This window comes from Muntiacus reevesi, chromosome 9 (genome assembly GCF_963930625.1).
Source record: "Muntiacus reevesi chromosome 9, mMunRee1.1, whole genome shotgun sequence".
NCBI classification, from domain to species: Eukaryota; Metazoa; Chordata; class Mammalia; order Artiodactyla; family Cervidae; genus Muntiacus; species Muntiacus reevesi.
In genome coordinates, this window is record NC_089257.1 from 54,092,194 (window position 1) to 54,119,419 (window position 27,226).

General features: G+C 41.2%; 2 protein-coding genes across 5 annotated transcripts in view; one reads left to right on the forward strand and one right to left on the reverse strand.

The window, feature by feature from the left end:
* Nucleotides 1-8,723: 8,723 nt before the first annotated feature.
* The window catches only part of CYP2R1 (cytochrome P450 family 2 subfamily R member 1), a 224,352-nt gene continuing 205,849 nt past the window's right edge, over nt 8,724-27,226 (reverse strand). Inside the window, exons 7-8 of one of the 2 annotated variants that reach the window (XR_010664398.1) lie at nt 10,961-11,526; nt 8,724-8,802 (exon numbers count right to left, since the gene is read on the reverse strand). Coding sequence is in view for 1 of the 2 variants with exons in the window: in XM_065944525.1 (XP_065800597.1) it covers nt 11,526 (1 nt within the window). In the remaining variant the exon portion in view is untranslated. Of the gene's footprint in view, nt 8,803-10,959; nt 11,527-27,226 lie in introns of those variants that run through there. The other variant, XM_065944525.1, reaches the window with a different exon arrangement.
* PDE3B (phosphodiesterase 3B) overlaps nt 18,364-27,226 on the forward strand; it is a 176,019-nt gene continuing 167,156 nt past the window's right edge. For all 3 annotated transcript variants that reach the window (XM_065944523.1, XM_065944521.1, XM_065944522.1), the window contains exon 1: nt 18,364-19,474. In XM_065944523.1, the coding sequence (XP_065800595.1) occupies nt 18,497-19,474 (978 nt within the window). In that variant the 5' untranslated portion in view covers nt 18,364-18,496. The remainder of the gene's footprint in view (nt 19,475-27,226) is intronic.

Genomic DNA, 27,226 nt, shown 5'->3' on the forward strand with positions numbered 1-27,226 from the left:
GCCATAGGTATCAGCTCAGGGCAGGGGGTGGGGGGTGATGTTGCCACTGTGGTGGATGACATGGGGATATGGACTAAATCAGAGACGTGACACTAAATAGGTGTCACGTCCCCAGTAGGAAGAACACAATGAACGCCAAGCTCTGGAATCAGGAATAGCTTTACATTACTTCTGATAATCCACTGTGCTGCCTATACTGGCAATCGTGAGCTCTGCAGGGCTGACGGTTCTGGCGCCCAGAAGGGGTGTACTCTCCAAGGGACAGAGCAAGTATCTCAATGAACTGTATAAGCTGGGGATCCTGCCAGGGCACTTTGGATTCCTTGTGTCCAGAGACCAGCGAGTGAAAAGAGGAGTCGTCATTCTGGGAGGAGTAACCCATCCTGATCATCCGGAGAAGGGAGTGCTGCTTTTACACAAAAAGGGTAGGAATGTGTATGGAAAGCAGGTACTCCCTTGGCCCACTGTAGCAAAGGGTAGGCATGGGCAGCAACCTTGACTGGCAAAAGGTATGACTGCCACGGACTAATACCCATCAGGAGTGAAGGTCTAGGTCCCACCCTGAGGTAAGCTAACAAGACTTGCCTAGGTGGCTCCTGAGTGATGGGAATTTAGAAAGGACAATAGAGGTGGGAGAGGGTGAGTACCAGCTGTAGCCCCAAGACCAGCTGCAGCCATGGGAGCTCTGGTTCATCTCACTAACCTTCTAAGTTTTCTCCCAGGAAGAAAGGCCCACAGGAATCATGGAGGATCTGCACAGAGAAGCAGATTTGTCCGGAGTATGGGTGGACTGTGGAAACCATGGAATTGTGCCACTTAAATCTGCAGTATTGGACCCAAACTTCACCTGCTGCATCCACCCTTGTTTTTACACTGGGCAATTACGTCCCTTGGGCTTCTCTTAGCCAGTGATAGAAGTATACTAACCTAAGCCCACTTCTGTGATACAGGGACTCCTTTAACAGGTGACTTTGGCTTGAGGACACCCCTCTGTCTTGGCTGAAACTTTCTCAGAACTGTGCTGCAGTGTAAGCCTCATTCTACCTCAATCTTTCCTCCCTTCTCTTTCACTGGTGTCAGACTTCCATCCCAGTCGGAAGACTCTCCCCAGTGCTCTCACTTTCCTTTCTTTATCCTTCACCAGCATTTCCCTCAATAAATCTCTTGTATGCCTAATTCTATCTTGGCATCTGCTTCTCAGAGGACACAAATTAACGTAATGCCACTGGGGAAATAAGACCTTCTCTAACAAGAAAATGGTAGAGTATTAAGTCTCAGAGAACCTACTTTCTTGTACTGGATCTTTTACAAACTGTTGATATAATGTTTGCACTGTCATCTGAGAATACTAATTCACAATTTATTGTTTACGCTACCCTAAAAAAGGAGGAAGTGCTACCAAAAGAAAATGAAAGTAGAGGAGTCACTTCCTCTTCTTTAACTGCTCTTTCACTTTTTTTTTTTTTTTTTCTATTTAGTTTCTATTATTACTTCAGCTGTAGTCCATTGTACAGCCTGGTATTACACACATTTATATCACTTGCTATCTGAGCAAACATATTCCTATTACTAGAAAACCACCAAAAAGTATGTGCCATAAAAGCCTAAAAGCATAATCTTAATTCACATAAATGGGAGAATATTATTCCTAGTCGATCATCTGAGAAGAGCACCAGACTTAGGAATCTTGGACAGCATTTTGATCTCATCTTTCTTATTAATGTTTGAATACACCTCTTGAATTCCTAAAACCATATCTTACTTTACTAGAAAATAGGGGTAAAGGTATTTGCTTTCTAAGCTAAAGAAAGATATTTTCCCAGATGGGTCTTTTACATAATAACCATACTTGATGGTGTTTGTATGTGTGATATAGGAAAAAGAAGCATAAGATTTGTGATTAGAAGACCTGAACTCAGTCCTACAACTTGTAAGAAACCTGCACCAGTCCTATTGCCTTACTGAGTCTGCCTTACCTTAGAGGTTGTTGCAAAGTTCAAGTGCAACAGAGCAGGTGAAAAGACTTTATAAACTATAAAATGCCATATAGACCTCAGCTCTGATGATGGTGATGATAATTAGGGATCTTTGGCACAGCTTCTGATATATGAATGATGTTTGTAGCTTAAGAGAAGCAAGAAGTTGATGGAACTCCTTGTACTAGTCAATCTTAAGGGAGATCAATCCCGAATATTCACTGGAAGGACTGATGCTGAAGCAGAAGCTCCAGTATTTTGGTCATCTGATGTGAACAGATGACTCATTGGAAAAGTCCCTGATGCTGAGGAAGATTGAGGGCAGAAGGAAAAGAGGGTGTCAGAGGATGAGATGGCTGGATGGCATCACCGATGTAATGAACATGAACTTGGGCAAACTCCAGGAGATGGTGAGGGACAGGGAGGCCTGGTGTTTTGCAATCCATGGGTCACAAAGAGTTGGACACGACTGGGCGACTGAACAACAACTAGTTTACTAGGGCCACCGTAACAAAACACCAGATTAGGGGCTTCAACAACAGAAATTTGTTCTCTCATAGTTCTTGAGACTAGAAGTCCAAAACCAGGTGTGGGCCGAGTTGGTTTCTCTTGAGGCTTTCCCACTTGGCTTGCAGAGAGTCTTCCTCTTGCTACATTTTCATTTGGCTTTTTCTCTGTTTAGACACACTCCAGGTGTCTCTTCCTCTTCTTGTGAGGCTAGCCAGTCATATGGGATTCAAGTTTCACTCTTATGATCTTATTTAACTAAACTACCTCTTTAAATGTCCTATCTCCAAATACAGTCACACTGGGAGTTAGGGTTTCATCATGTAACTGAAGGGGGATATAAGTAATCTCATAACACTAATCATTAAGTATATTCAAGGCCATTCTCTGTGTGCGTGCTGTCACTTTAGTTGTGACTGACTCTTTGAAACCCTATAGACTGTCCATGGGACTCTCCAGGAAGGAATACTGGAGTGGGTTGCCATGCCCTCCTCCAGGGGATCTTCCTGACCCAGGAATTGAAACCATGTCTCCTGCATTGGCAGACAAGTTCTTTACCACTAGCATCACCTGCTGCTGCTGCCTGCTGCTGCCAAGTCGTTTCAGTTGTGTCCGACTCTGTGCGACCCCATACACGACAGCCCACCAGGCTTTGCCGTCCCTGGGGTTTTCCAGGCAAGAACACTGGAGTGGGTTGCCATTTCCTTCTCCAAAGCATGGAAGTGAAAAGTGAAAGTGAAGTCGCTCAGTCGTGTCCAACTCTTTGAGACCCCATGGACTGCAGCCTACCAGGCTCCTCCGTCCATGGGATTTTCCAGGCAAGAGTACTGGAGTGGGTTGCCATTGCTGTCTCCTAGCATCACCTAGATCATGCTTAATATTTCCCTGGTCTATCTCAGGATAATGTGCTTCCCGCATCTGGATCACTTGAGGTGTGTGAGGAAAATGCATATTCCACAACCTCATCTTGGGTTTACTAACTCAGAATTTTGGGGATTTGGGGTTCGGCAATCTGTGTTTTCACTATCTGGATAAAAGTTATCTATCTAAATGATTTTTGTGTACCAAAGTTTAATAGTTACCAATACAATAGAAAGAACTAAGAGAGTTTGGAGTCTGCTGCCTATATTAAAATTCTGGTTTCAACAATTACTAGCTGAGTAATATTTGCTGAAGAATTTAATTCCTCTGTGCCTCGATTTTCCCATGTGTAAAATGGGTATTATTATTACTGGGCTTCCCTAGTGAAGTGATATCCCTAGCCCAGTGATAAAGAATCTGCCTGCCAATGCAGGAGATGCAGGTTTGATCCCTGGATCAAGGAATAAAGATAGAGGATTTATTAGAATAAAGATAGAGGTATGCTATAAATGTTTACTAATTTTTAAATTTTTTCTTACCATTCTTCGTTTTATGTTCTGATAATGGTTCCATGAACTTCTTCACATTTATGCTCTTTTTCTTAAAATGCCCTCCTCTCTCATCTCTAAATCTTAACCCATCTTTCAAGATGGATTTTAAATCCTACCTACTTCATGTCACCTTTCTTAATCCCCATTGCATTCTGGCTATCTCTTAGTATATTCTCTTTTGCATTATAATTATTTGTATAGGCCTTGTTCCCCACTGGCCATTGGCAGATGATTACATCCTCAAACACATACACACATGCGCAGCACATATTTCTTGGGGGTACCTGGAACAAGGCTTAAATTAATAAATACTTGTTGAATGGAATTAAAGGGGGTCTATTTTTTCAAGTTGAAGATTTGGCTTAATTCTTTGCAAAATACACTATTTTTATGTCCATGATATACTACAAGAAGTAGCTCATAATTTGGAGGCAGCTAGTGTACGGGAAAATTGGAAACAGAATTTTGACAAATGTAAATATTTACAGGGAGTGAGGCTAACATTATCTCTATTCTCATGTGCCTGTAATCAAATAGAAGTGGACCCTTTAGTTCTTATTATGAATATGTGGCCAGAGAAACTGCTTGCACTGTAGCTCTGAAAGAGCAAAGAGCTTGAAAACGAGGTTGATGAAGGATGAAGGAATTTTGGTTGTTAGAGAAACTTGGAGCCTACAGTTTATTTTGAAACTATTTTTAGTAACAATTTAGTCAGGATCATTCCTATGAAGGTTTGGATATGTCTGGTCTACTTTATAGCACAATAAAAACTCATGGCTTCCTGGCTGGCTGGTATTTGTTTTAAGAAAGTGGGCTGTTGGTGCGGAAGGCATTTGAGAGGTTCTAATGAGAGGAAATCTGATGTAAACCTTTTCACCTGTGAAAAGGAGGGGTTGCTCAGGAATAAAATCTTCCATACCCATGAGGTTTCCTGGTTAAAAAACCATAGTTTTGATTTGTTTAAAGTCTTGTCCATATTTAAGTGGATGTTTATCATCCTTTCAAATGTGATTATATGTCCCCAAAAGACAGTATTAAAATCTTGAATTTATATAAGGGTTCTTGTTATTTTTTCACAGTTTGCACTTACATTTAATATAGTTTCCAAGGCACCAAACCATGCAAGAGAGTTGTCACTGGTAACAGGCCAAGCATAATTCTGCTGAAGACTGAAGTTAGGTTAACTGGAGGATTGCAGTGAGTCTGGGTTATTTAGCAGGAAAAGGACGTTAAATATGCTTCCTTTTGTCTGAATTTTCTAACCAGATATATATTTTTTAATGCTCTAAATATACAAATTTACATCTTGCTTTTCATTGGATTTAGTGACTTGTTTACTATTCCCAGAAGTGGTGAAAGTATTGTGCTTTTAAACAAAGAATGTTAAATGAGATGATTTAAGTGATCTTATCATCTAAGTCTAAAAGGATTTTTCACTGACTTCGAAGTGATATGAGAAAAAAAAGAATCAGACTAAGACCATAGTACTCATTAAAGTTACATAATAATTGCTTAGTTAAAAAAAAAAAATCTCTCAGAGCTGTGTTAGATGTTTGTTTATGTATAATATAGAATCTGTAACCTCATTGTCTGATTTTTTATTCCTTATTTGTAGGACACCACAATGAATACAAAATAAGTACTAGTTTATAATACTTATAAAAACGTAGGGAAACCTTCAAATACACCATTAAGGGAAATTTGTAATTATTATTATTTTAATACAGGAGAAAATGTGTGTGGTCTTTATATTGTATTAGCATGCTATTTACATTTCTCTGTGTGTGCTATGTATATTTAGCTAAAACTAACAAAGATAATGATGAAACTAAAAGTAAAGCTTCTTCTTGGCTAAACTTACTAGAAAGAAACTTTTCTTAATGTCAACATAAGTATTAATTGATTCCTCAATCCTCTGTTCCATATAAGGTTGACAATGACTTTGTGGATACTTTCTTGTCATCTTTTTATTTTTATTTATTTATTTTTCATTTATTTTTATTAGTTGGAGGCTAATTACTTTACAATATTGTAGTGGTTTTTGCCATACATTGACATGAATCAGCCATGGATTTACAAGTGTTCCCCATCCCAATCCCCCCTCCCCATCCCATCCCTCTGGGTCTTCCCAGTGCACCAGCCCTGAGCACTTGTCTCATGCATCCAACCTGGGCTGGTGATCTGTTTCACCCTTGATAGTATACTTGTTTCAATGCTATTCTCTCAGAACATCCCACCCTCACCTTCTCCCACAGAGTCCAAAAGTCTGTTCTGTACCTCTGTGTCTCTTTTTCTGTTTTGCATATTGGGTTATCATTACCATCTTTTTAAATTCCATATATATGCATTAGTATACTGTATTGGTCTTTATCTTTCTGGCTTACTTCACTCTGTATAATGGGCTCCAGTTTCATCCATCTCATTAGAACTGATTCAAATGAATTCTTTTTAATGGCTGAGTAATATTCAATGGTGTATATGTACCATAGCTTCCTTATCCATTCGTCTGCTGATGGGCATCTAGGTTCCTTCCATGTCCTGGCAATTATAAACAGTGCTGCGATGAACACTGGGGTACATGTGTCTCTTTCAGTTCTGGTTTCCTCAGTGTGTATGCCCAGGAGTGGGATTGCTGGGTCATATGGCAGTTTTATTTCCAGTTTTTGAAGAAATCTCCACACTGTTCTCCATAGTGGCTGTACTAGTTTGCATTCCCACCAACAGTGTAAGAGGGTTCCCTTTTCTCCACACCCTCTCCAGCATTTATTGCTTGTAGACTTTTGGATAGCAGCCATCCTGACTGGCGTGTAATGGTACCTCATTGTGGTTTTGATTTGCATTTCTCTAATAATGAGTGATGTTGAGCATCTTTTCATGTGTTTGTTAGCCATCTGTATGTCTTCTTTGGAGAAATGTCTGTTTAGTTCTTTGGCCCATTTTTTGATTGGATCATTTATTTTTCTGGAATTGAGCTGCAGGAGCTGCTTGTATATTTTTGAGATTAATCCTTTGTCTGTTGCTTCGTTTGCTATTATTTTCTCCCATCCTGAGGGCTGTCTTTTCAACTTGCTTATAGTTTCCTTTGTTATGCAAAAGCTTTTAAGTTTCATTACGTTCCATTTGTTTACTTTTGCTTTTATTTCCAATATTCTGGGAGGTGGGTCATAGAGGATCCTGCTGTGATTTATGTCAGAGAGTGTTTTGCCTATGTTCTCCTCTAGGAGTTTTATAGTTTCTGGCCTTACATTTAGATCTTTAATCCATTTTGAGTTTATTTTTGTGTATGGTGTTAGAAGGTGTCCTAGTTTCATTCTTTTACAAGTGGTTGACCAGTTTTCCCAGCACCACTTGTTAAAGAGGCTGTCTTTTTTCCATTGTATATCCTTGCCTCCTTTGTCAAAGATAAGGTGTCCATAGGTACGTGGATTTATCTCTGGGCTTTCAATTCTGTTCCATTGATCTATATTTCTGTCTTTGTGCCAGTACCATACTGTCTTGATGACTGTGGCTTTGTAGTAGAGCCTGAAGTCAGGCAGGTTGATTCCTCCAGTTCTATTCTTCTTTCTCAAGATTGCTTTGGCTATTCGAGGTTTTTTGTATTTCCATACAAATTGTGAAATTATTTGTTCTAGTTCTGTGAAAAATACCATTGGTAGCTTGATAGGGATTGCATTGAATCTATAGATTGCTTTGGGTAGTATAGCCATTTTGACAATATTGAGTCTTCCAATCCATGAACATGGTATATTTCTCCATCTATATGTTTGTCATCTTTTTAGAGTGTGGCGCTTTATGTCTTTTGTCTCCCCTTATTGCAATTTCCTTATTTTGATATGTGACAACACTCTTGCCTGATTCTCTAACTTTGCCACTTCCTTTTCAGTCATCCTTTTGAGCAATTCTTTTGCTCTTTGTCCTTTATATGCCGGTACTCCTCAGAATTCAGATACTGCTCCTTTCCTCACACTACACACTCTCTTGGGGGTGTCTCATTTCCCTCCCAGGGTTCCATTCTGCCTGCATACTCTAGGCTTCCAAACTCTCTCTCTAGTCCACACTGCGATCTTGAGCTTCAAACTCATATATCCAACTGCCAAGAAACAGCTCCACTTGGATTTAAACCTGTTCAAGGTGAAATTCACAGTCTCTGTTATCAATGATTACTCTAATACTTCCTATCCTAGTTGATGGTTTCAAGATATTGTAGTCACCTAGGCTAGACCTGGGGAACCCTCACTGCATTCCCCTTTTCCCTCTACGGGATTGATCTGAAAGGTCTGTAGTTGCTTTCTACTAATTCAATCTTTTCTTTCCAAATTTACTGCCATTGCCTTATAGAATTTAATTGTTCCTTTGACCTATTATAAAGGTTTCTGAAATGATTGTCCTGGCTTTGGTTTCACAGTCTACCAGACTATTCATGTGGTACTAGCACTGAGATTTGAAATGTACAATTAAAATTGATCATGCCCCTCCCCCCCAAAAAAATCAATCATGCCTGCTCCTTACTTAAAAACCTTTAACAGTTCCTGGGAATTCCCTGGCTGCCCAGTGGTTACGACATGGGCTTTCTCTGACAATGAACCAGAGTTCGATCCCTGGTCAGGGAACTAAGATCCCACAAGCTGCACAGCTTCGCCAAAACAAACAAACAAACCCCTTTAAAGTTCCTTATCTCTCACAGAATAAATTCCAATCTTCTCAGGATGGCTTCTAGAGCATCCCATAATTTGACTTCCACCTACCTGAGTGTTAGTCACTTAGTTGTGTCCGACTCTTTATGACCCTGTGGACTGTAGCCCACCAGGCTCCTCTGTCCATGGAATTCTCCAGGCAAGAATACTGGAGTGGGTTGCCATTGCCTTCTCCAGGGGATCTTCCCAATCCAGAGATTGAACCTGGGTCTCCTGCATTGCAGGCAGATTCTTTACCGTCTGAGCCACCAGGAAAGCCACCATTTCTCCATGCCCACCTTCCTTCCAACCCAAATGACACCCATCTGGTAACAGATCCAAAAGATCTGTGCTTTCACACCTCCATGTCTTTGCACATACTGCTCTGTGTGGATGCTCTGCCTTCTCCTTATCTACCTGGGAAACCTCTATGTGTTCTTTGGTACCCAGGGTAGCATGTCTTCATCTGTGAACTCCTCTTCATCCCATCACTATACTTTTTTAAAACATTAATTTAATTGGAGGTTAATTACTTGACAATGTTGTGGTGGTTTTTGTCATACACTGACATGAATCAGCCATGGGTGTATATGTGTCCCCCATCCTGAGCCCCCTCCCATCTCCCTCCCAATCCCATCCCTTAGTGTTGTCCCAGTGCACCGGCTTTGAGTGCCCTGTTTCATGCATTGAACTTGGATTGGTGATCTATTTCACTTATGGTATTATACATGTTTCAAATGCTATTCTCTCAAATCATCCCATCCTCACCTTCTCCCACAGAGTCCAAAAGACTATTCTTTATATCTATCTCTTTTGCTGTCTTGCATATAGGGTCATCCGGAGAAGGCAATGGCACCCCACTCCAGTACTCTTGCCTGGAAAATCCCATGGACGGAGGAGCCTGGTAGGCTGCAGTCCATGGGGTTGCTAAGAGTTGGACACGACTGAGCGACTTCACTTTCACTATTTACTTTCATGCATTGAAGAAGGAAATGGCAACCCACTCCAGTGTTCTTGCCTGGAGAATCCCAGGGACAGGGGAGCTTGGTGGGCTGCCATCTATGGGGTCGCATAGAGTTGGACATGGCTGAAGCGACTTAGCAGCAGCAGTAGCAGCATATAGGGTCATCGTTACCATCTTTCTAAATTCCATATGTATGAGCTAATATACTGTATTGGTGCTTTTCTTTCTGACTTACTTCACTCTGTATAATAGCTTCCAGTCTCATTCACCTCATTAGAACTGATTCAAATGTGTTCTTTTTAATAGTTGAGTAATATTCCATTGTGTATATGTACCACAGATTTCTTATCTACTCGTCTGCAGATACTTTTAAAGAGCTATACTAGAGCATTTCATATGTGCTGCACTTGTTTACAATGCTTACATATTTTGTTTTTTACCAAATGGAGGGCAAAGGCTATATCTTATTCATATTTGTACTTTCAGATCTAGGGCAATGATTGGCACAGTCTGAATGAATAGACTTTTGCAAATAAAAATGTTTATTTGTCTTTACTGTGATTTATGTTATTATGGATGAAACTGGTTGTAAGGTATGACTTTTTTTTTCTTTTTTTTCATGTTATCACTGATGGGATCTTTTTTTTTTTCCCCCCACTGATGAGATCTTAATCAACATCTTTTTAGCAGAATGGGATCTCAGATGTGTAAGCCCATAAAATGGTGATAATAATGTGTAGTCAGTCATTCCTTTAAAAATTAATGTATTAAATTTGCTTGAATTTATAGTAAAGAATTAGAATAGAGCATAAAATCCCTGTAGCATTTGCCTTGTGATGAAAGAGAGCTGCTAATTTATCTTTCTGTGTAGTTACAGATTCCTGGTTGACTGATACAGCATTGAAAGCAATTCTTGAAAACAAATTGAACAAATAATATAATCTGGGGATCTTGAGAAAACTCAGCATCAGTAGAATCCTGGAAAGTCTGGAAAGAATGAAGAAAGTTAAGAGAATAGGATATAAGAAAAATAAATTTACATTTACTAAGCATCTAGTCATTGGTAGTCATTTTACAGATTAAATTAATCCATAACGATGACCCTATGAGGTAGACACTGTTATTCCCATTTTGCGGACAAGGCAGGTAATATGAAACATTAGGTAACTTCCAAGGTCCTGCAGCTGCAAACTGGTAACTAGATCTGATTGACTCTAAAGTTTCCTTCCCTTGCGGCATGCTGCCCTGACTTTCAAAGTTCCCAGAGCTGCCCTGCTGCTGTGTGGAGCCTAGCAACACACACAAAGACACATTATTTGCTCCTATTTGCAGTGATCATATGTATGTGGCTCACTTACTAGTTAACAGTAATCATTTTATTTCCAATCCCAATGCTCATTTTGAAAATTTAGTAATGAATAGTCTTACCTTTGTTGATGATGCTTGATAATGAATTGGAAGAATCTTTCTGAGCTTCTCTTAAAAAAACAACACATTTGAAGTAGGTTTAGCGGAGAGAGCACACTTTAAAATTTTTCTAGTGTGCCTCACTTCTGGCTCCACTGGAATCCAGAAACAACAGCTGTCTGGGGGAAAAGGCAGTTTGCTCCTTCTGCCTCCTGTACATTGCTTGGCCTGGCAGTCTGTCACTCTCCTGGGCAAGAATCCAGCTTGTGGTAGTGAGGTGGTTTTGTGGCAGAACTCCACAATTAACCACAAGTTCAGTGTCAACGGTAGGCTGCACCGTCGTGGCTGTGACCCTTCAGATCTGCTGGGATAGCCAGAGCTGAAGAAACTACCGCTTGTCTACGGAGGGAACAGGAAACTTGGAAAGAGTCTGCATTGCTGTTTATTGTTCAAGATTCGGGCTTTAGGTTTAATTAAAAAAAAAAAAATCCAGGCAATTTCAGATTAACAATTTACAGGTCTAATACTTTGGCCAGTTACTTTTGGTAAAAATATAGTGGATTTGCATCCTAGATACAGTTGTTGCTCTGAAAAAGAGACATAAAAAAAGGAAAATTCTTAAAGTAGTAGAATATATTCTTTCATGGCAAAAGAAAACTAGGTACTATCACTTGAATAAAAAAAAATAATTCACCCACCCATCTCTTAAACATTTACTTTATATTGGAAATTAAATCAAACATAATAATTTCTATAAATCTAAGAGAAAGTGTTCTTTTACTGATTTTGTGCAAATGGATGTTAAGAAAAATATTTTCCAGTAGTAATATGGAAACTTGTTTTAAATCATGTATTAAAAGTTTCAGTGAAAACTCATTGACTAATAAAACAACAACAAAGACTGAAGGGCATACAACTAAAAAAATCTGATTTAAATTGTTTTACTTCAAAAATTTTTGAGCATTAACTGAGTGCTTATGCATAGCATGGAGACTAAAACAGGATTCTTATGTTTGAGGAGTATATTGAAGTCTTTACTATGTAAACAAACAAATAGAAAAGGAACATTTGTATAACAAATCATAACAATAAACTCCAGTTTCATGTTAGGACCATACCATCTCTGTAGCCTCCTCATTCCTTATACTTTTGTTCTTTGCTGCTTCATATCTTACACTTCGGCCAAATGCACTATTCTTTCAAAACTTTAAACTCACTTGCTTCCTTTGTCCATGCTGTCTTTTCTCCTATTTTATTTAGTTAATGTCTCATCTTTCAGTGCCGAGCCTCAAAATCTCCTCTGATTCCTCAAGAGCATTACTCCTTGCCCGATACTCCAGCCTTGGTCTGGGTTATAGGTTTCCCTCCTCTGAGCTTGCACAGTACACTGAGCTTGCTTACGTCTAAATCACAGCTCCTGTTACCCTGGGCTCTAGCAGTCTTACTTTTCTAGCTTTCACCATGAACCCTGACAGGCAGGAATCCCATCTTTCATCATTGTATCTTTGTCGGCTAGCACAGTCCCCAGCACAATGTCAGGCACTCGATAAACGTTGAATGAATGAATGCATTCATTGAGGGAGAGAGGTTCATCGCTGGCAGAAGGGAGTGGTGCATAGGAAAGCTGAGGAAGTAAAAGAAGTGAGGGATTAAATATAGAGATGAGAGAGAGAAGGAAGGCAGAGGGGAGAGAGAGAGGAAAACAGCCATCCAGATAGATACTGGGGAGAGGACAAAACTTGAAAATGAGCTGAGACAACCACACAGGATGGAGACTCCAGAGAAGGATGACTCTCTCCTTCTTTAATAGTTCTCAAGCACAGTTCCCAGCAGTCTTTTTTTTTTTTTTTTTAAATCATGTATTCTCTTGTGCTCTTTAGTGGTCTATGTACCTTGGCTGTACCTCCCACATAAAACTGCATCTTGAGGAAGCTTCTAGTTTATAGAGTAGTTTTTAATTGCTCTGACTAGCATCTAGCATGACGCTCTGCATATATATATATAGAGAGGGCAATCAATAAATACTTGAGATAATCTAAAGAGTGAGTCAAAGTGAGGTTCAGATTCTGAGATGAGTATTAGCTGGAAGGAAAATAGTATTAACACACTTAGGCAACTGCCACTGCATATTGAAAACAGAACGATCCTTTCTATACCAGAGGAAAGCCAGTCTTCTTGTTTTCAAATGTAAGTTTGAAAATGTTATTTCTTTCATTCTTTCAATACCTTTTAATGTTTTCTCCTATCTTAAGAAACCGCTCTAGTTTTGTAATTTGGAATCTCAATGACACTGCCTAATTTACTGGCTATTCATGAAAATTTTTTTTTTCAGACTGCTTTATATCTTTATCCCTGAAAAATTAAGATTGCTTTATTACTGAATCCTGAAAAGTTACATTTTAGAAAGAGAACTCAGTCCTAAGCACTTTCCAAAATCCAATTCAGATCCATTTTATAGTCTATTTCAGAGGTTTTAAATCGTCCTTCCTTCTTCCCTCCCTCCCCTTTCTTTCTTCCTTTGTTTCCCCCATCTCTCCTTCCCTCCCTTCCAAAATTTTTTTCCTTTTCTTTCCCCTCCTCCCTCTTTCCCTTCTTCGTTTCCCTCCTTCTCTACTTTCTTCCTTTCTTTTGGCCCAAGGATTCCAAAGAGGGGCTTCAGGTCAGAGTAGGAGGTGCCAGACATGCTATTAGTCAGGCTCTGACCCAGGACACCTCCACTTCAGTAGCAGTGTTTGTCACACAGTCTTGTCCAACTTGCTGCGAGCTGCATGGACGCACTGTAGCCTGCAAGTCTTCTCTGTCCATAGAATTCTCCAGGCAAGTATACTGGAGTGGGTTGCCATTTCCTTCTCCAAGGGATCTTTCCTACCCAGGGATCAAACCCGGGTCTCCTGTACTGCAGGAGGTTTCTTTACCATCTGAGCCACTTCAGGGACGCCCACTTCAATAAGTCTGCTTTTATTTGCATAACATTTCTTTTGAGGAAATTTGAAAACTAGGGTTGAGAGGTGACAATACAGAATAAGAACAGTAATTTAAAAAGCTCTTAAAGAACAGATCATCTTTATCTGCTACTATTCAACTGTTCTTAGCAAATCTTTATAGGCTGCTCCATAAATTGAGAACTCAGAAGCTGAGAATTCATTTGATGATGGAACAGTGATAGTGACTGGACAGAGTCTTAGCCCTCATCCATTCACCTTTACCACCGTTTCCCACTTACGTTCCATGATAATATGTGTAGGGACTAAGATCCATTTAAAATTTTTAATTTTGGAAGGGAATTTCTGGAAATCCTGCTCTAGAAATGGATTTTCTTTACATCTGGATTTTAGAGTTTAGGGAATAATCCTGTCTTCTTTTAAAATAGAGACTGAAAGCACAAGGGATAAGGATGAGGAGTTAAGACCTATCAGAGGACAGAAGAGGGGGGAGGAGTTGCTAAGACCTAACAAGAGGCCATGTGTTATTTTGGCTTCTTTGAGGACAAAGGAGAGAACAAGAGAATTCAGGGAGAGCAATTTCCAAACAAGGAATGGTGAGACCCAGAGGTCCCACATGAAAAACTGGGTGTTCTAACATTTGGGTTGAGCCCAGCAATGGGACATCTCATTTGGTGCCTGTAAGATTAGATAGGTGGGCAGGCAGCGGCATCTAGAAGGCTAACCCATCGGGTCCTTACCAGTAGACTAGTGTTTATGGGCAGAGCTTTTGACCCTGACACTGGAAAGACCTACGCAGGATTTTAGTTCTTCCATAATTAATTGCAGCATTGGCAGCTTATTGGTGTGGGGACCTAAAATGGAGAACAAAACAACATTCTCATGCTATAAACTGGGGCACGTGGGAAAGCTGAGTCTTTGGGGTTTGAGGGCAAGGACCTCCTATTTAGAACACAGAAGTAGACAGGGGGTTGCACTGCACCAGGACTCAGGAGCTGGGTGGTAAGCATTAGGATCCTATGTGAGGGATCATTAAACTGGGAGAATGAGTCCAGTGGGGAGATTATGTGTCAAGACATGAGGGAAAGCAAAATCAGGTAAAAATGAGGCTGAGGTAGAAATGGTTGAGAAAAGTCAAAGGTATGTTATCACTTTAGGTCTTTTTTTTCTACAACAGATAATGGTCATACAATCTTAAACCCAAAGACAGGAGCTAAATAATTCTACTGGTTGCTTAAAACTGGCAAAAGAATAAATAATTTGAACTCTAAGACATGTGACCTACTAATAATCTCTGATAAAAACTGTAAAGAGAGAAGGGAGTTGCTATAAACATAGCTAGCTGATTCAAATTTTTAGTTAAACAAGTGAAAGTGTTAGTCGCTCAGTCATGTCCGACTCTTTTCAACCCTATGAACTGCAGCCCAGGTCCTCTGTTCATGGCATTCTTCCCTGGTGGCTCAGATGGTAAAGAATCTGCCTGCAATACAGGAGACCTGGGTTCCATCTCTGGGTTGGGAAGATCCCCTGGAGAAGGGAATGGCCACCCTCTCCAGTATTCTTGCTTGGAGAATTCCATGTACAGTGGAGTCTGGTGGGCTACAGTCCATGGGGTCACAAAGAGTTGACACAACTGAGTGACTAACACTTCCGCTTTTAGTCAGGTAAACTGATGGTCTTTGGGGATGTCCTTACATTTTATTTTGCAATCTTCTCAGGTGCTGGAATCAGTTCAGAGAAGAACTGGGAAGTACGAAGAGGACTTTGCATTTTATTTTCCAGATAATAGTCCTTGGATACAAATCCTTTTATCTTTATTTGTCAACACAGAGTTTGCTTTAGTTTGGTGGTATGAATAATTCAAAGGTTGCTCTTAGCAATTGTTGTTCAGTTGCCAGGTCGTCTCCGACTCTGCGATTTCATGAACTGTGGCATGCCAGGCTTCCCTGTCCCTCATGATCTCTCAGTTTGCCCAAGTTCATGTCCATTGCATGGGTAATGCCATCCAGTCATCTTATGCTCTGACACCCTCTTCTCCTTCTGCTGTCAATCTTTCCCAGCATCAGGGACTTTTCCAATGAGCTGGCTGTTCGCATCAGATGACCAAAATACTGAAGCTTCAGCTTCAGTCCTTTCAATGAGTATTCATAGTTGATTTCCCTTAAGATTGACTGGCTTGATCTTCTTGCTGTCCAAGGGACTCTCAGGAGTCTTCTCCAGCAACACAGTTTGAAGGCATCAATTCTTTGGTGCTCTGCCTTCTTTACTTTATTACTCTTGGCAATACTTGGATCCTAAAAATGCCTATATATTTTTGGCATGTAGAAATCACAGCTTTTTAAAACTGGAAGTGATTTTAAGATCATCAAAATGAAATTGCTTCGTTTTACAACTGTGGACACTGAGGCCTGTAAATGTTACATGACTTGCTTAATGCTGGGGTATGAATGACTGGGCCATGACTAGAAACAATGAAATGGATTTCTAGTTTACCACTATTTCCATTACCATGCCTATCCTACTTCAGATATAACCTAAGCTTTTAAAACAACAGTACTAACGATAATAACTGTATTTATTAACAACTTCAATCTGAATTTATTCTATCAGAGCAATTTATCATTTCCAATGAGAATTTATAATTGGCATTTCAGTGATGCTGACACTAGCTTGCTATGCCCTTCTGTACAAGCTCAAAATGTATCCATCAAGCTTCCTAATTTACTCTTTGACTGGTAATGATGAGTCCTGTTTATTTTTAAATACATTTAAACATGTATTTGCTGAGTTCTGTAGAAATGAGATATTTTTAAAAAGAATTTCAACTGTCCTGGTGAAAAAAAAAGACCCCATGGATTTTTATCTCTTAAGGCAAGCATTTGAGTAATCAATTTGAAAACTCTATTACATATTTTTTCCTTTATCTAAGAGGCAGACAAAAATTCTGGTCTTTTTTTCATTTTGGTCAAATTCTTGTGCTAATTTCACTTTGATTTCTGCTATGCATGTGAACTATGACCATATACAAAAATGGTCTTAGCTGTGGGCAAAGATTAATTGGTGAAAAATGGGCCTGTTTGTGGGATTTCCCACACAGTAAGGTTTCACATCTCTCTGGAAAAATGTGGAATTAGCTCTTTGAGAAATGCAGGCCTGTCATAAGGTGGAAGGGAGAGTTTTGGAGGAGGGAAACACAGTTCAGTCACTAAGATAGTTATGATTGGTGAGATTCCAGAGCAGTCCCTTCCATACAGCAGTTCTTCCCGCTTTCGAGTCCGTGTTTCCCACATGAAGCTAGTTTCATCAGTAATTCACAGAAAGCATCTTATTTGGCTTTTTTCATGGCCAACTGATCCAGACCTGGCAATGGTCTTGGAGCGAACTCCTAATCCTCCCACCGCCCCCACCCCCAATATGTAGTTACAGTGAAAAGCCTTCAATGTGGGAAGATCTTTTCGACAACAGATTTTCCATGCTTGTTGAGGCAGAAACAGATGTGGACCCACTGTTAGTTTGGCAAGGGTGCAGGGACGATGGGACGGTAGCTCCGCGCTTTGTGAAGATGGTTCTTGGGGAGGACAAACTCGGTAATACCGACTGGGATTCTCCCAGGGAGCGCTCCACGTGCATGCTCCTCCCTAAGAAGCCACCGAAGGGCCTGCTGCATGGCCCAAGAATCCACGCTGCTGTGAGGACACACCTAGCCACAGTGATCAAGGCTTCTCCCCCGTGACTTTGGTGGGGACTGGCACTTCCCAGGTCGCAGCTCGGCTCGGACAGCCCAAGGGTCCACCCTAAACTGGGATGGGGGTAAAGGCGGGACCCGTCGCCTCCCCTCCACCCCGCTCAACTCGGTTTCTCTACTAGGCACTCCCCTTGGGGACCATAAGCGCCCTCTTTCCCTACGCCCCCAGTGGTGACCTGTTGGAGCCTGCCCGAGGTCTGCGACTTATCCCAAAAGGAACCTGAGTGCCTGGGGGGATCCCAGGATGGCGGGCTTGCCCCCTTCCATCCGAAAAGGATCCCTCCCATCCCTCCCAACCTGGGTCGGCCTCCGGGCGGCCGCAAGCCGTACTCTCCCCAGTCTGGACACGCTGAGGCGGCTGGGGTCCCCAGCCCGCGATGGGGTAGGCGGCGGGCAGAAGCGGCTGCGCCCTTGGCGGCCGAACGGGCCGGGGCGCGGGCGCGCGCAGGCGGGCGGGCGGGGCGCGCACCCGGCCGGGGCAGCGGCGGGGGAGGAGCGCCCGCCCGCCGCTCGCGCGCCCAACGGACCAGGCTGGGGCCGAGAGGTAACTGTTGCAGCCCGCGGGAGCCGGGAGGCGACGCTGACGCTCCAGTCCCAAGAAGTGCCCGGGGGGACAGGAGAGGGGAGTCCGGCCGCCGAAGTCCCGGAGAGGCGCCCCCTCCGCCCTTCTTCTCAGCCAGCATGTCCCGGACCCCGCCGCTCCTCCGCCCGCGCGGCGGGGATCCCGGGCCGCGCCGGCGGGCGCAGCCCTGACGCGCCGCCGAGCCGGGGGGCGCTCCGAGCGCGGGGGCCAGGCGGGAGGGAGCGCGAGCGGTCGCTGCGGTCCGAGCGGGGCGTGCCGAGCCCCCGCGGCCACCGGGCGTCCCGGCCATGAGGAGGGACGAGCGAGACGCCAAAGCCATGCGGTCCCCGCCGCCGCCGGACGGGGCCGCCTCGCCCCCCGAGAGTGTGAGGAACGGCTACGTGAAGGGCTGCGTGAGCCCCCTGCGGCAGGACCCTCCGCGCGGCTTCTTCTTCCACCTCTGCCGCTTCTGCAACGTGGAGCTGCTGCTGCCGCCGCCCGCCTCCCCTCAGCGGCCGCGGCGCGGCTCCCCCTTCTCCCGGGCGCGCCTCTCGCTGGGCGCCCTGGCCGCCTTTGTCCTCGCTCTGCTGCTCGGCTCCGGGCCCGAGGGCTGGGCTGCCGGGGCCGCCCGGCTGCGGACCCTGCTGAGCGTCTGCTCGCACAGCCTCAGCCCCCTCTTCAGCATCGCCTGTGCCTTCTTCTTCCTCACCTGCTTCCTGACCCGGACCAAGCGGGGCGCCGGGCCGGGCCGGAGCGGCGGCGGCTCCTGGTGGCTGCTGGCACTCCCCGCCTGCTGTTACCTGGGGGACTTCTTGGTGGGGCAGTGGGAAGCCTGGTCTCGGGCGGACGGAGACGCCGGGGCCCCGGGCCCGCACACACCCCCGGCGGTGGCGGGCCGGTGGTTCTTGGTGCTGAGCTGCGTGGGCTTGCTGACGCTCGCGCAGCCGGGGAGGCTCCGGCACAGCATCGTGGTGCTGCTCTTCTCCAGCTTCGTCTGGTGGGTGTCCTTCACCAGTCTCGGGGCGCTGCCCCCGGCCCTCCGGCCCCTGCTGTCCTGCCTGGTGGGGGCCGTCGGCTGCCTGCTGGCCCTGGGGCTGGATCACTTCTTTCAAATCAGGGAAGCTCCCCAGCAACCTCAGTTGTCCAGTACCGCGGAAGAAAAAGTGCCTGTGATCAGACCCCGGAGGAGGTCCAGCTGCGTGTCATTCGGAGAAACTTCAGGCGGTTACTATGGCAGTTGCAAAATGTTCAGGAGACCTTCGTTGCCTTGCATCTCGAGAGAACAGGTATGTTTCCAGAAAGGCAAGGTTTGCTACGGAAAGGAGGGCGGTTTTATCGCTTCAGTTCCCGAATTGAATTAGTGCGTTTGAAAGCTTGTTTACTTCCAGGGTTTAAAAAAGTTTTATTCTGGAAATAATTCCTAAAATACAGGAAGCTTAGAAAAACAAAAACAAAAAAACGCAGAAGTACCATTTATCTTTGAATAGAAATGAAATAGCAGACTAAGTATGTTACACTTTTTAAAGAGCTTGTTTATGCAGTAGATGCGTTCTCGGAAGAAGTGAATTATTTGAAGAATCAAATAATGACACTTTTGATGTCATTTATTTGTTGCTGTAATAATGGTGCTGTTTCCCCCAAAGATAACATACAGCCATTAGGATGAGTGAATATATAGATGTGGGAATTTTAATCAGTGTGATTTCATTATTCTTGCTAATTGAGAGGACAAATCTGAGGTCTTATAATTAAGAGAAAAGTGATGAGTTTTGGAACAGAGACTTGTTAACTTAGATGAAAAGACCGTTGGGGATAATTTTAAGAGGTTTCTTCCCCCACCCCCACCCCAAATTTCAGCAGTAATAAGCTAATATAATCTTTTACAGACTAACTCTTGGTCCTGTGTGTTTGTTGCATAATTAGGAGAATGTTGTAACAATTTAACCTTTAATCTTAGTAATGTTTGGAAATATACCAAAAACATTTACAATTTATTTTCCTGTAGGTTTACGGTTTTTTTTTTTAAGGAATTGAAATCATCTTTAGGGAGAGAGTTTCTTTTTATAGCCTAGGGAAATCTTATCTGTTCTACATTAGAAAGAAACTCACTAACTATAGCTACTATTCTCTGAGCATTTTACTAAGTGCAAAATAGTTGTATAGTCTTAAACCTTCACAAGGACACTATATAGTAGATGACATTAACCTCAAGTTAGAGATGAGCAAACTGAGGCTTATAGAGATTACCCAACTTCACACATTATCATCAACAGTGGAAGTACTGGGATTTGAACCTAGATTTTTCAGTTTTCAATGCTTTCTTCTAAGCAGCTAAGAGGATAAATGTAGAGGTTTGCTTAAATTGGCAAGAAGGAGTTTATACCCTTAGTTTTCAGACTTTTTGATTAGTGATACATTTTACACTGGGGACCCAATATATCTGAAACAGAAGTTTCTTATTGTTACCAATTCTGATTTTTTTTGCTCTTTGCTCTTCAATATAATCTATAAGCTACTACACTATCTGTAGTGCTCAAAGAGACAAACACCTTGCTTCCTGAAAAGTGTTTTCAGAGGCCCCTTTTGTGGTCTGTATTTGGTCAAATGCTTGAAAAAAATTGTTCAAAAAATATCATGCCTTTTGTTTTCTCAGCTTACTGCCAATGAAAATAGTAGACAATGCCCAGGAAAACACGTATGAGGGGAAAAATTGTCAGGAGAAGATTCACTGTAGAGAAAAGTCATATCAACTATTTTCATAGACAGGAGTAACATTGGACATTTGACTTTTTGTGAATAGATTGCATTTTTTAACACCAGGAAAGTGTTTTAGCATAGTTTCATTACACTGGTAGATGGTTTTCCTGAGCGTAGTCGTATTACAGTTTAACATAATTGTAATGTGTTGGGAGTAGTGAATTATGGGTGTTATCTTATTAATTGAAAATTCCTGGTCTGCTGCTCTTTCCATCACAGCAACCTTTTTTCAACAGTTAACTAGGTGCAGCATTGTTATGCAAGGTAGCTTTAATTGTTGTTTGTATTAGAGGAAAATACAATTTGTGCTTTTTAAAAAGGGCATATTTTATTAGTACTGAACTCTTCATATTCCACTATGAATAGGAACATTTTTTTTGGGGGGGGGGTCTTAAGTATATGCTAATAGTTCAGGGGTTTATATATGGTTAGCTAATGTTCAGTGTCAAACTATAATATTCTTTTGGCAATACTAGAAACTACTAGGTAGACATTGTAGTAACAAAAATTTTCACTTACGCTTTTTTCCTGAAGTTCAGCAGTGGATCTGTGGTTTTGTTTGTATGTATGTTATATGAAAGAAGTTAAGTGGAAACCTATACTTTTATAGAAGCAAGAGAGTAAGAGATTTTTTTTTAAATTTTAAAAGTGTTAAACATTGTATGTAATCGTTGGAAGTCACTCTGTTGTTTCAGAAAATGAAGGGAGACAAACAGTTTTGGGTGGAAGCTGATGTTGGGGAAAGTGCCCTGGATTCATAGAGATTCAAGGGTAAAGTCTTGGGTCTACGGTCATATTGGAAAAGTTGGTGAGCCTTTCTAAGTCTCAGTATCCTATCCAGTCAGGGGCTCCAGTAGATGAATTCTATACCACCTTTGAATTCTAGAATTCATTTCTTTTAGTTAGTTTACATTTTTTGTGAGCTACAAACGAAAGTATAAATAAAACTTCACAAGTTAATAGATCTCGATGTTTTACTTAAATGTTTAATGTTGATGTTGCTAAGCCTATATTTTCCAAGGTATGATAACTGAAAAATATGAAGAAATAGTCTGTGTTTTTTAATAGAAAGAACTTTTAACCCGTATATGTGGATATTCATTTTTGGATTGATAAATTTATTACAGTTTCATTTCCTTATGAATTTAAACATTTTTATGAACATCTTTGAAAAGCAATTGAAAACTCATGTCAATAAAAATGCTTTTAATTGTGTGAAAGTAGATGTTAAGTAATTTTTAACATTTAGATTGTTATGTCGGATACTGTATTGAAGCATAATGGCATATGTTTGTAAAACGATTTTCACAGTTAGGTTTAATGTTTAGTTATTGCTGACTGTGTTCCTCCTTGGGTTAATGGAAAGAAGCACTAAGTTTGTAGAGTATTTGCCAAGACTCAGCTGAAACTAATAAGAAGTTAAAAAAAATTTTTATTTTAGTTGTCTACATGAGATACTTTGGCCAGAATTTAACAAACTACATTTCTGTGTCATTTTAATTATACTTTCTACAGTGGAGATTTCAGCTGTAAACCAGATCATTTTATGTGTGATGGACTAGGTAAATACGAGGTTAGTCTGTTTGTGAGATATTTTTCTATATCTAAAATGCTGAGTGCTTTCTAAATGGTTAGGTAAATATTTAAAAATTCTGTGGCCTTAAAGCACATAAATATTATTTAAAGTGTTAATTTTATTTGAAAAAGGATATGAAGGTTTTAAAAAGATTTTAGTTTAAGTGATTATTTATTCCCCTAAGGAATTTGCAAGGCATAACCTTCTATGAATTTTTTAAAGAATACTGTGAAATTTGGCCAATTCTAATTTTGTGTTAATATTTTACAATTAAACATCAGCCTACGTAGTGTTTTTTATGCTTTATTTTGTAAATATTATATGTACCTTGCCATCAGAGTTATCTTTCAAAACCAGATTTTTATCAAATCACTTGCTCTGTTTCAGAAATCTCTTACTGCTTTTCATTGTACACAGAATAAAGTTCATGCCCTTGATCCTTACTTGCACAGCCCATAAGAATCTGTTTTTAGCCTTGTGTTTTGTTTTTTTAGAAAGCCGTTAGAACTTATGGAACACCCTTTCCCCGCATCCATCCGTGGCTCTGGCTGTTTGAGGACTGCTTGTTGTTCCTGATGTACATGTCGAGTTTTTCTTTGGCTTTTACCATTCACACTGATTGAAATCTCCTTTAAGAAATGTATTAAAATGTGTTAAGATTAAGAAGCCTTTTGCTACCAAAGGGATGCTCAAATTAGCGTATAAACTGAGAACAAAACTGCGTCATAGCAGAGTTGGCCATGTTTAAAAATAAAAGTTGACAAGTCATGTGGAGCAGTGATGTGATGATGTGTGAGAGAATATTTTCATTATACCACATGAAATAGTAACATCTCCATAGTTTGTTTTCCCACACAGAGTGGAAGGTAAACAGGGCCAGCCATAAGTAAAACTTTGGCTTTCGTCAAGTTTAGTGACGTTTCTTTTTTCATTGTCCTCTGATTTTTTTAATCCTTCTCAGTGTCAGGCCCTTTTCTGATTCTCTTTCCTTGTTCTCTTTCAGTTACCAAGTCAGCCTGTTTCCTTAGCGAATTCTCCTGCCTTCTTAAACCTTTCCCAAAGCGGAAAGAATCTATACATGCTGGAAAAGTTTGTCTAGACATTAGCATGTTTATATAGATATAAAAGAGAGAAGAGAGAGAAAGAGATTTATAGAAAGGAAAAAAATTCAGCTCTGGAGAAAGAATATTGTCTCTAGGTTTTGACATGAGATATTATTGGGATTCAGGATTAGAAGCTTCGTCTTGACTCCAAGTTCCCCTAGTACTTGCCGTAAAGAGCATATGCACCTGTGGTCATAGTTTTCCAAGGCTGTACTTAATTTGCCAGCCATCTTCAATCACCTGATAAACAATGTCCCTGGTTAAAAGAGGTTGAGGGTAGTGGTGGGAGAGAAAGGGAAGTGAGAGACAGGAGGTGCTCGTGAAATCACATAGTTCATGATGACCTTGTAGGTAAACTTGGTACCTGATATTGTTATTTCAGGGTGACTTACCAGGATGCAGCTGGACTCAAACTCAGGTGCCCTCAGAGGCCAGCCACAGAGCCTGTTTACGTTGTATGTTGAGGAAGGAGAGGAGGTGAGGAAGCATGGAAGTGAATGGACTTGCCTGCTTTACCTAAGGGCTCTCAGTTTGAACAAAACAAACTGAACAACTGTGTTAGCCAAGCAAAACTTTAGTAGTGCTGGGTCCTGTCTGTGGGCAGTTCCTGACAGTTTATAACATTGTTCACCATATTATTTACAAGCTGATTCATGTTTATTTAAGAGGTTGTTGGAAGTCTGTTCTTGGAATTTGGGGAAGAGGAGTATTTCCCACTTCCTTTTTTACAGCCTAGAACTTTTTCTCCAGTGTTGATTTACCTGGAAGGTATCTTATCTTTATAGATTTTCCCTCCTCTATCAGATAGAGTACATTATTTGGTTGCTTCCTTACATTTTGTACAACTTGCTTTCAGCATATTTTAAAGTTATTTAGTTAGCATTTATATTTGTTAATGAGAAATACCATACATACATAAAAGACTGTACATATGTATATTTTTTTAAAATGTGGTTTAAGGAAGAAAATAAGACAGAAAAGAAAAATATCAAGTATTTACCACTCATTTCCTTTGTGTTAACCTCTTTTGTATCCCCTTCTCTCTGTCCCAGAGACAATACATCTATCTTGATTTCTTTTTTTTTTTTTTTGCCATTCATTCCTTTGCTTGGCTTTATAACTCCCCTGAACATGGTCTTCCACAATGGCTCAGTGGTAAGTGATCTGCCTGCAGTGCAGGAGACAAAGGAGATGTGGGTTTGCGCCCTGGGTCGGGAGGATCCCTTGGAGAAGGGAATGGCTACCCACTCCAGTATTCTTGCCTGGAAAATCCCTTCAGCAGAGGAGACTGGCAGGCTATATGCCATAGGGTTGGATAGAGTTGGACACGACTGAGCAATGACATATTACTAAATAATAGAAATAATATGTTGTCAGTGTTGTCTGCTTTTGAACCTTAATAAACAGAATCATGCTGTATGAATTTTTCTGTAACTTTTTTGCTTGACTTTGAGATTCATTCATGTTGATGTGGATAGATGTAGTTCAGTTTTCAATGCTGTATAATATTTCATCTTATGACCATAATAAAATTTATCCATTTCACTGTTCATGGACCTGTGGGTGGTTTTCACAGCATTGTGGCTATTATCTACAATGCTGCTGTGAAATTTTTTGTAAATGTCTCCTAGGTGCATACATGCATCTAGAATTGCCAAGTTGTAAGGCTTTCCTGGTGGCTCAGTGGTAAAGAATGTGCCTGCCAATGCAGGAGATTTGGGTTTGATCCCTGCGTTGGGAAGATCCCCTGGAGAAGGAAATGGCAACCCACTCCAGTATTCTTGCCTGGAAAATCCCATGGACAAAGGAGCCTGGCAGGCTACCATCCATGGGGCCTCAAAGAGTCAGACATGACTTAGTGACTAAACAATGAGGTATGTTCATATTCAACTTTACTATGTATGGTAGGCTGAATAATGGCAAGCCAAAGGTGTCCATATAATAATCCCTGGAATTTGTGGGTATGTTACCTTATGTAGCAAGAAAACTTTGCAGATAGGATTAAGTTAAGGACCTTGAGGTGGGGAGATTATCCAGGATTATGTTTTTAGACTCAGTGTAATCACAGCATCCTTAAAAAATGAAAGAGGAAAACAGAAGAGATCAGAGAAGGAGAAGTGACAGTGGAAGTAGGATTGGGGTAATACAATGTGAGAAAGACTCAGTCTACCTTTAGCTTTGACAAAGGGAGAAGGCCAGGAGCCAGAGAAAGCAGGCAGTCTCTCGAAGGTGGAAGAGACAGGGAAGTAGATTTTTCCCTTAATTCCTCAAAAATGACAGCCTTTCCAACACGTTGATTTTAACTTAGTGAGACCTGTGTCAGACTTCTGACCCACAGAACTGTAAGATGATAAGTGTGTATTGTTTTATGTGACTGAGTTTGTGGTAATTTGTTACCAGAATGTATTCATTTGCATTAACGACTGTAACAGTTTGCATGGGTTGCTATGCCAAAGCCCTGCAAACCCAGTGGCTTAAATAACAGAAACTTATTGTCTCACAGTTCTGGAGACTGGCAATCCAAGGTCAGACTCCCAGCGTTGGCTCCTTCTGAGGACTCTGAGGGAGGATCTGTGCCATGCCTGTTTCCCACCTTCTGGTAGTTTTACTGGCAATGTTTGGCATCTTCCAGCCTTTCGATTTGTCACCCCATCTCTGCCGTCATCTTCACATGGCACCCTCCCCACGTCTCTTACAGTTTTCCCTCTGTGCCCTGTCTTTGTGCCTCAGTTTACCCTTTTTGTAGGGACCCCAGTCATGTTGGACTAGGGCCTGCATCCTGATCACCTCATTTTAATCCGATCATGTCTGTAAAGACCTTGTTTCCAGATGAAGTTGAATTCTAAGGTATTGAGAGCTAGGATTTCAGTATATCCTTTTTTGAGGGACAGGGTTCAACCCATGCACATAGCCATAGAAAACTAAGACCCTCTGGGAAGTTGAGTTGTTTTGCAGAATGGTCACACAATTTATATTTTGCAAGTAGAGAATGAGAATGCCCTTGAATCAGTGATTCCTATTTACTGACTTTAATCTTTGTTCGTCTAGTAGAGTGTGAAGTGTATTACTTTGTGATTTTAATTTGCATTTTTCTAGTCACTTAATAAGGCTGAAATTTTTTTATGTTTATGGATTGCATTTATTATTCAGGGATTATGTGTTCATGTCTTCTGCTGTTTTAAAAATTCAGAGTTTTGTTTTTTCTTAATTCATGAGTTCTTTATATATTTTGGACATAATCCTTTATTGGTTATTTCGGTTGCAAATATCTTCTTCCAGTTTTTATGGTGTCTTTGAAACTGAGGTTCTTATTTTTAACATTATCAAGTCTACTAGTCTTGCCCTCTAATGGTGTGAGACCCTCCGTGTCTTCCCTACTGGAAGTCATAAGATAGACTCTTGTGTTGTTTTTTCAGAGTTTTAAAGTTTTGCCTTTCAAATAGTTTTCATCCACCTAAAATTGATTTACATGTGTAATGTGATATAGAGGTCTTAGCTCATTTTTTACCCATATACCCACTTATGTCAACACAATTCATTGAAAAGTTTATTTTCCATTTATCAGCAGTGTTGCCTCTGTCCTATATCAAATTTCACTGTGT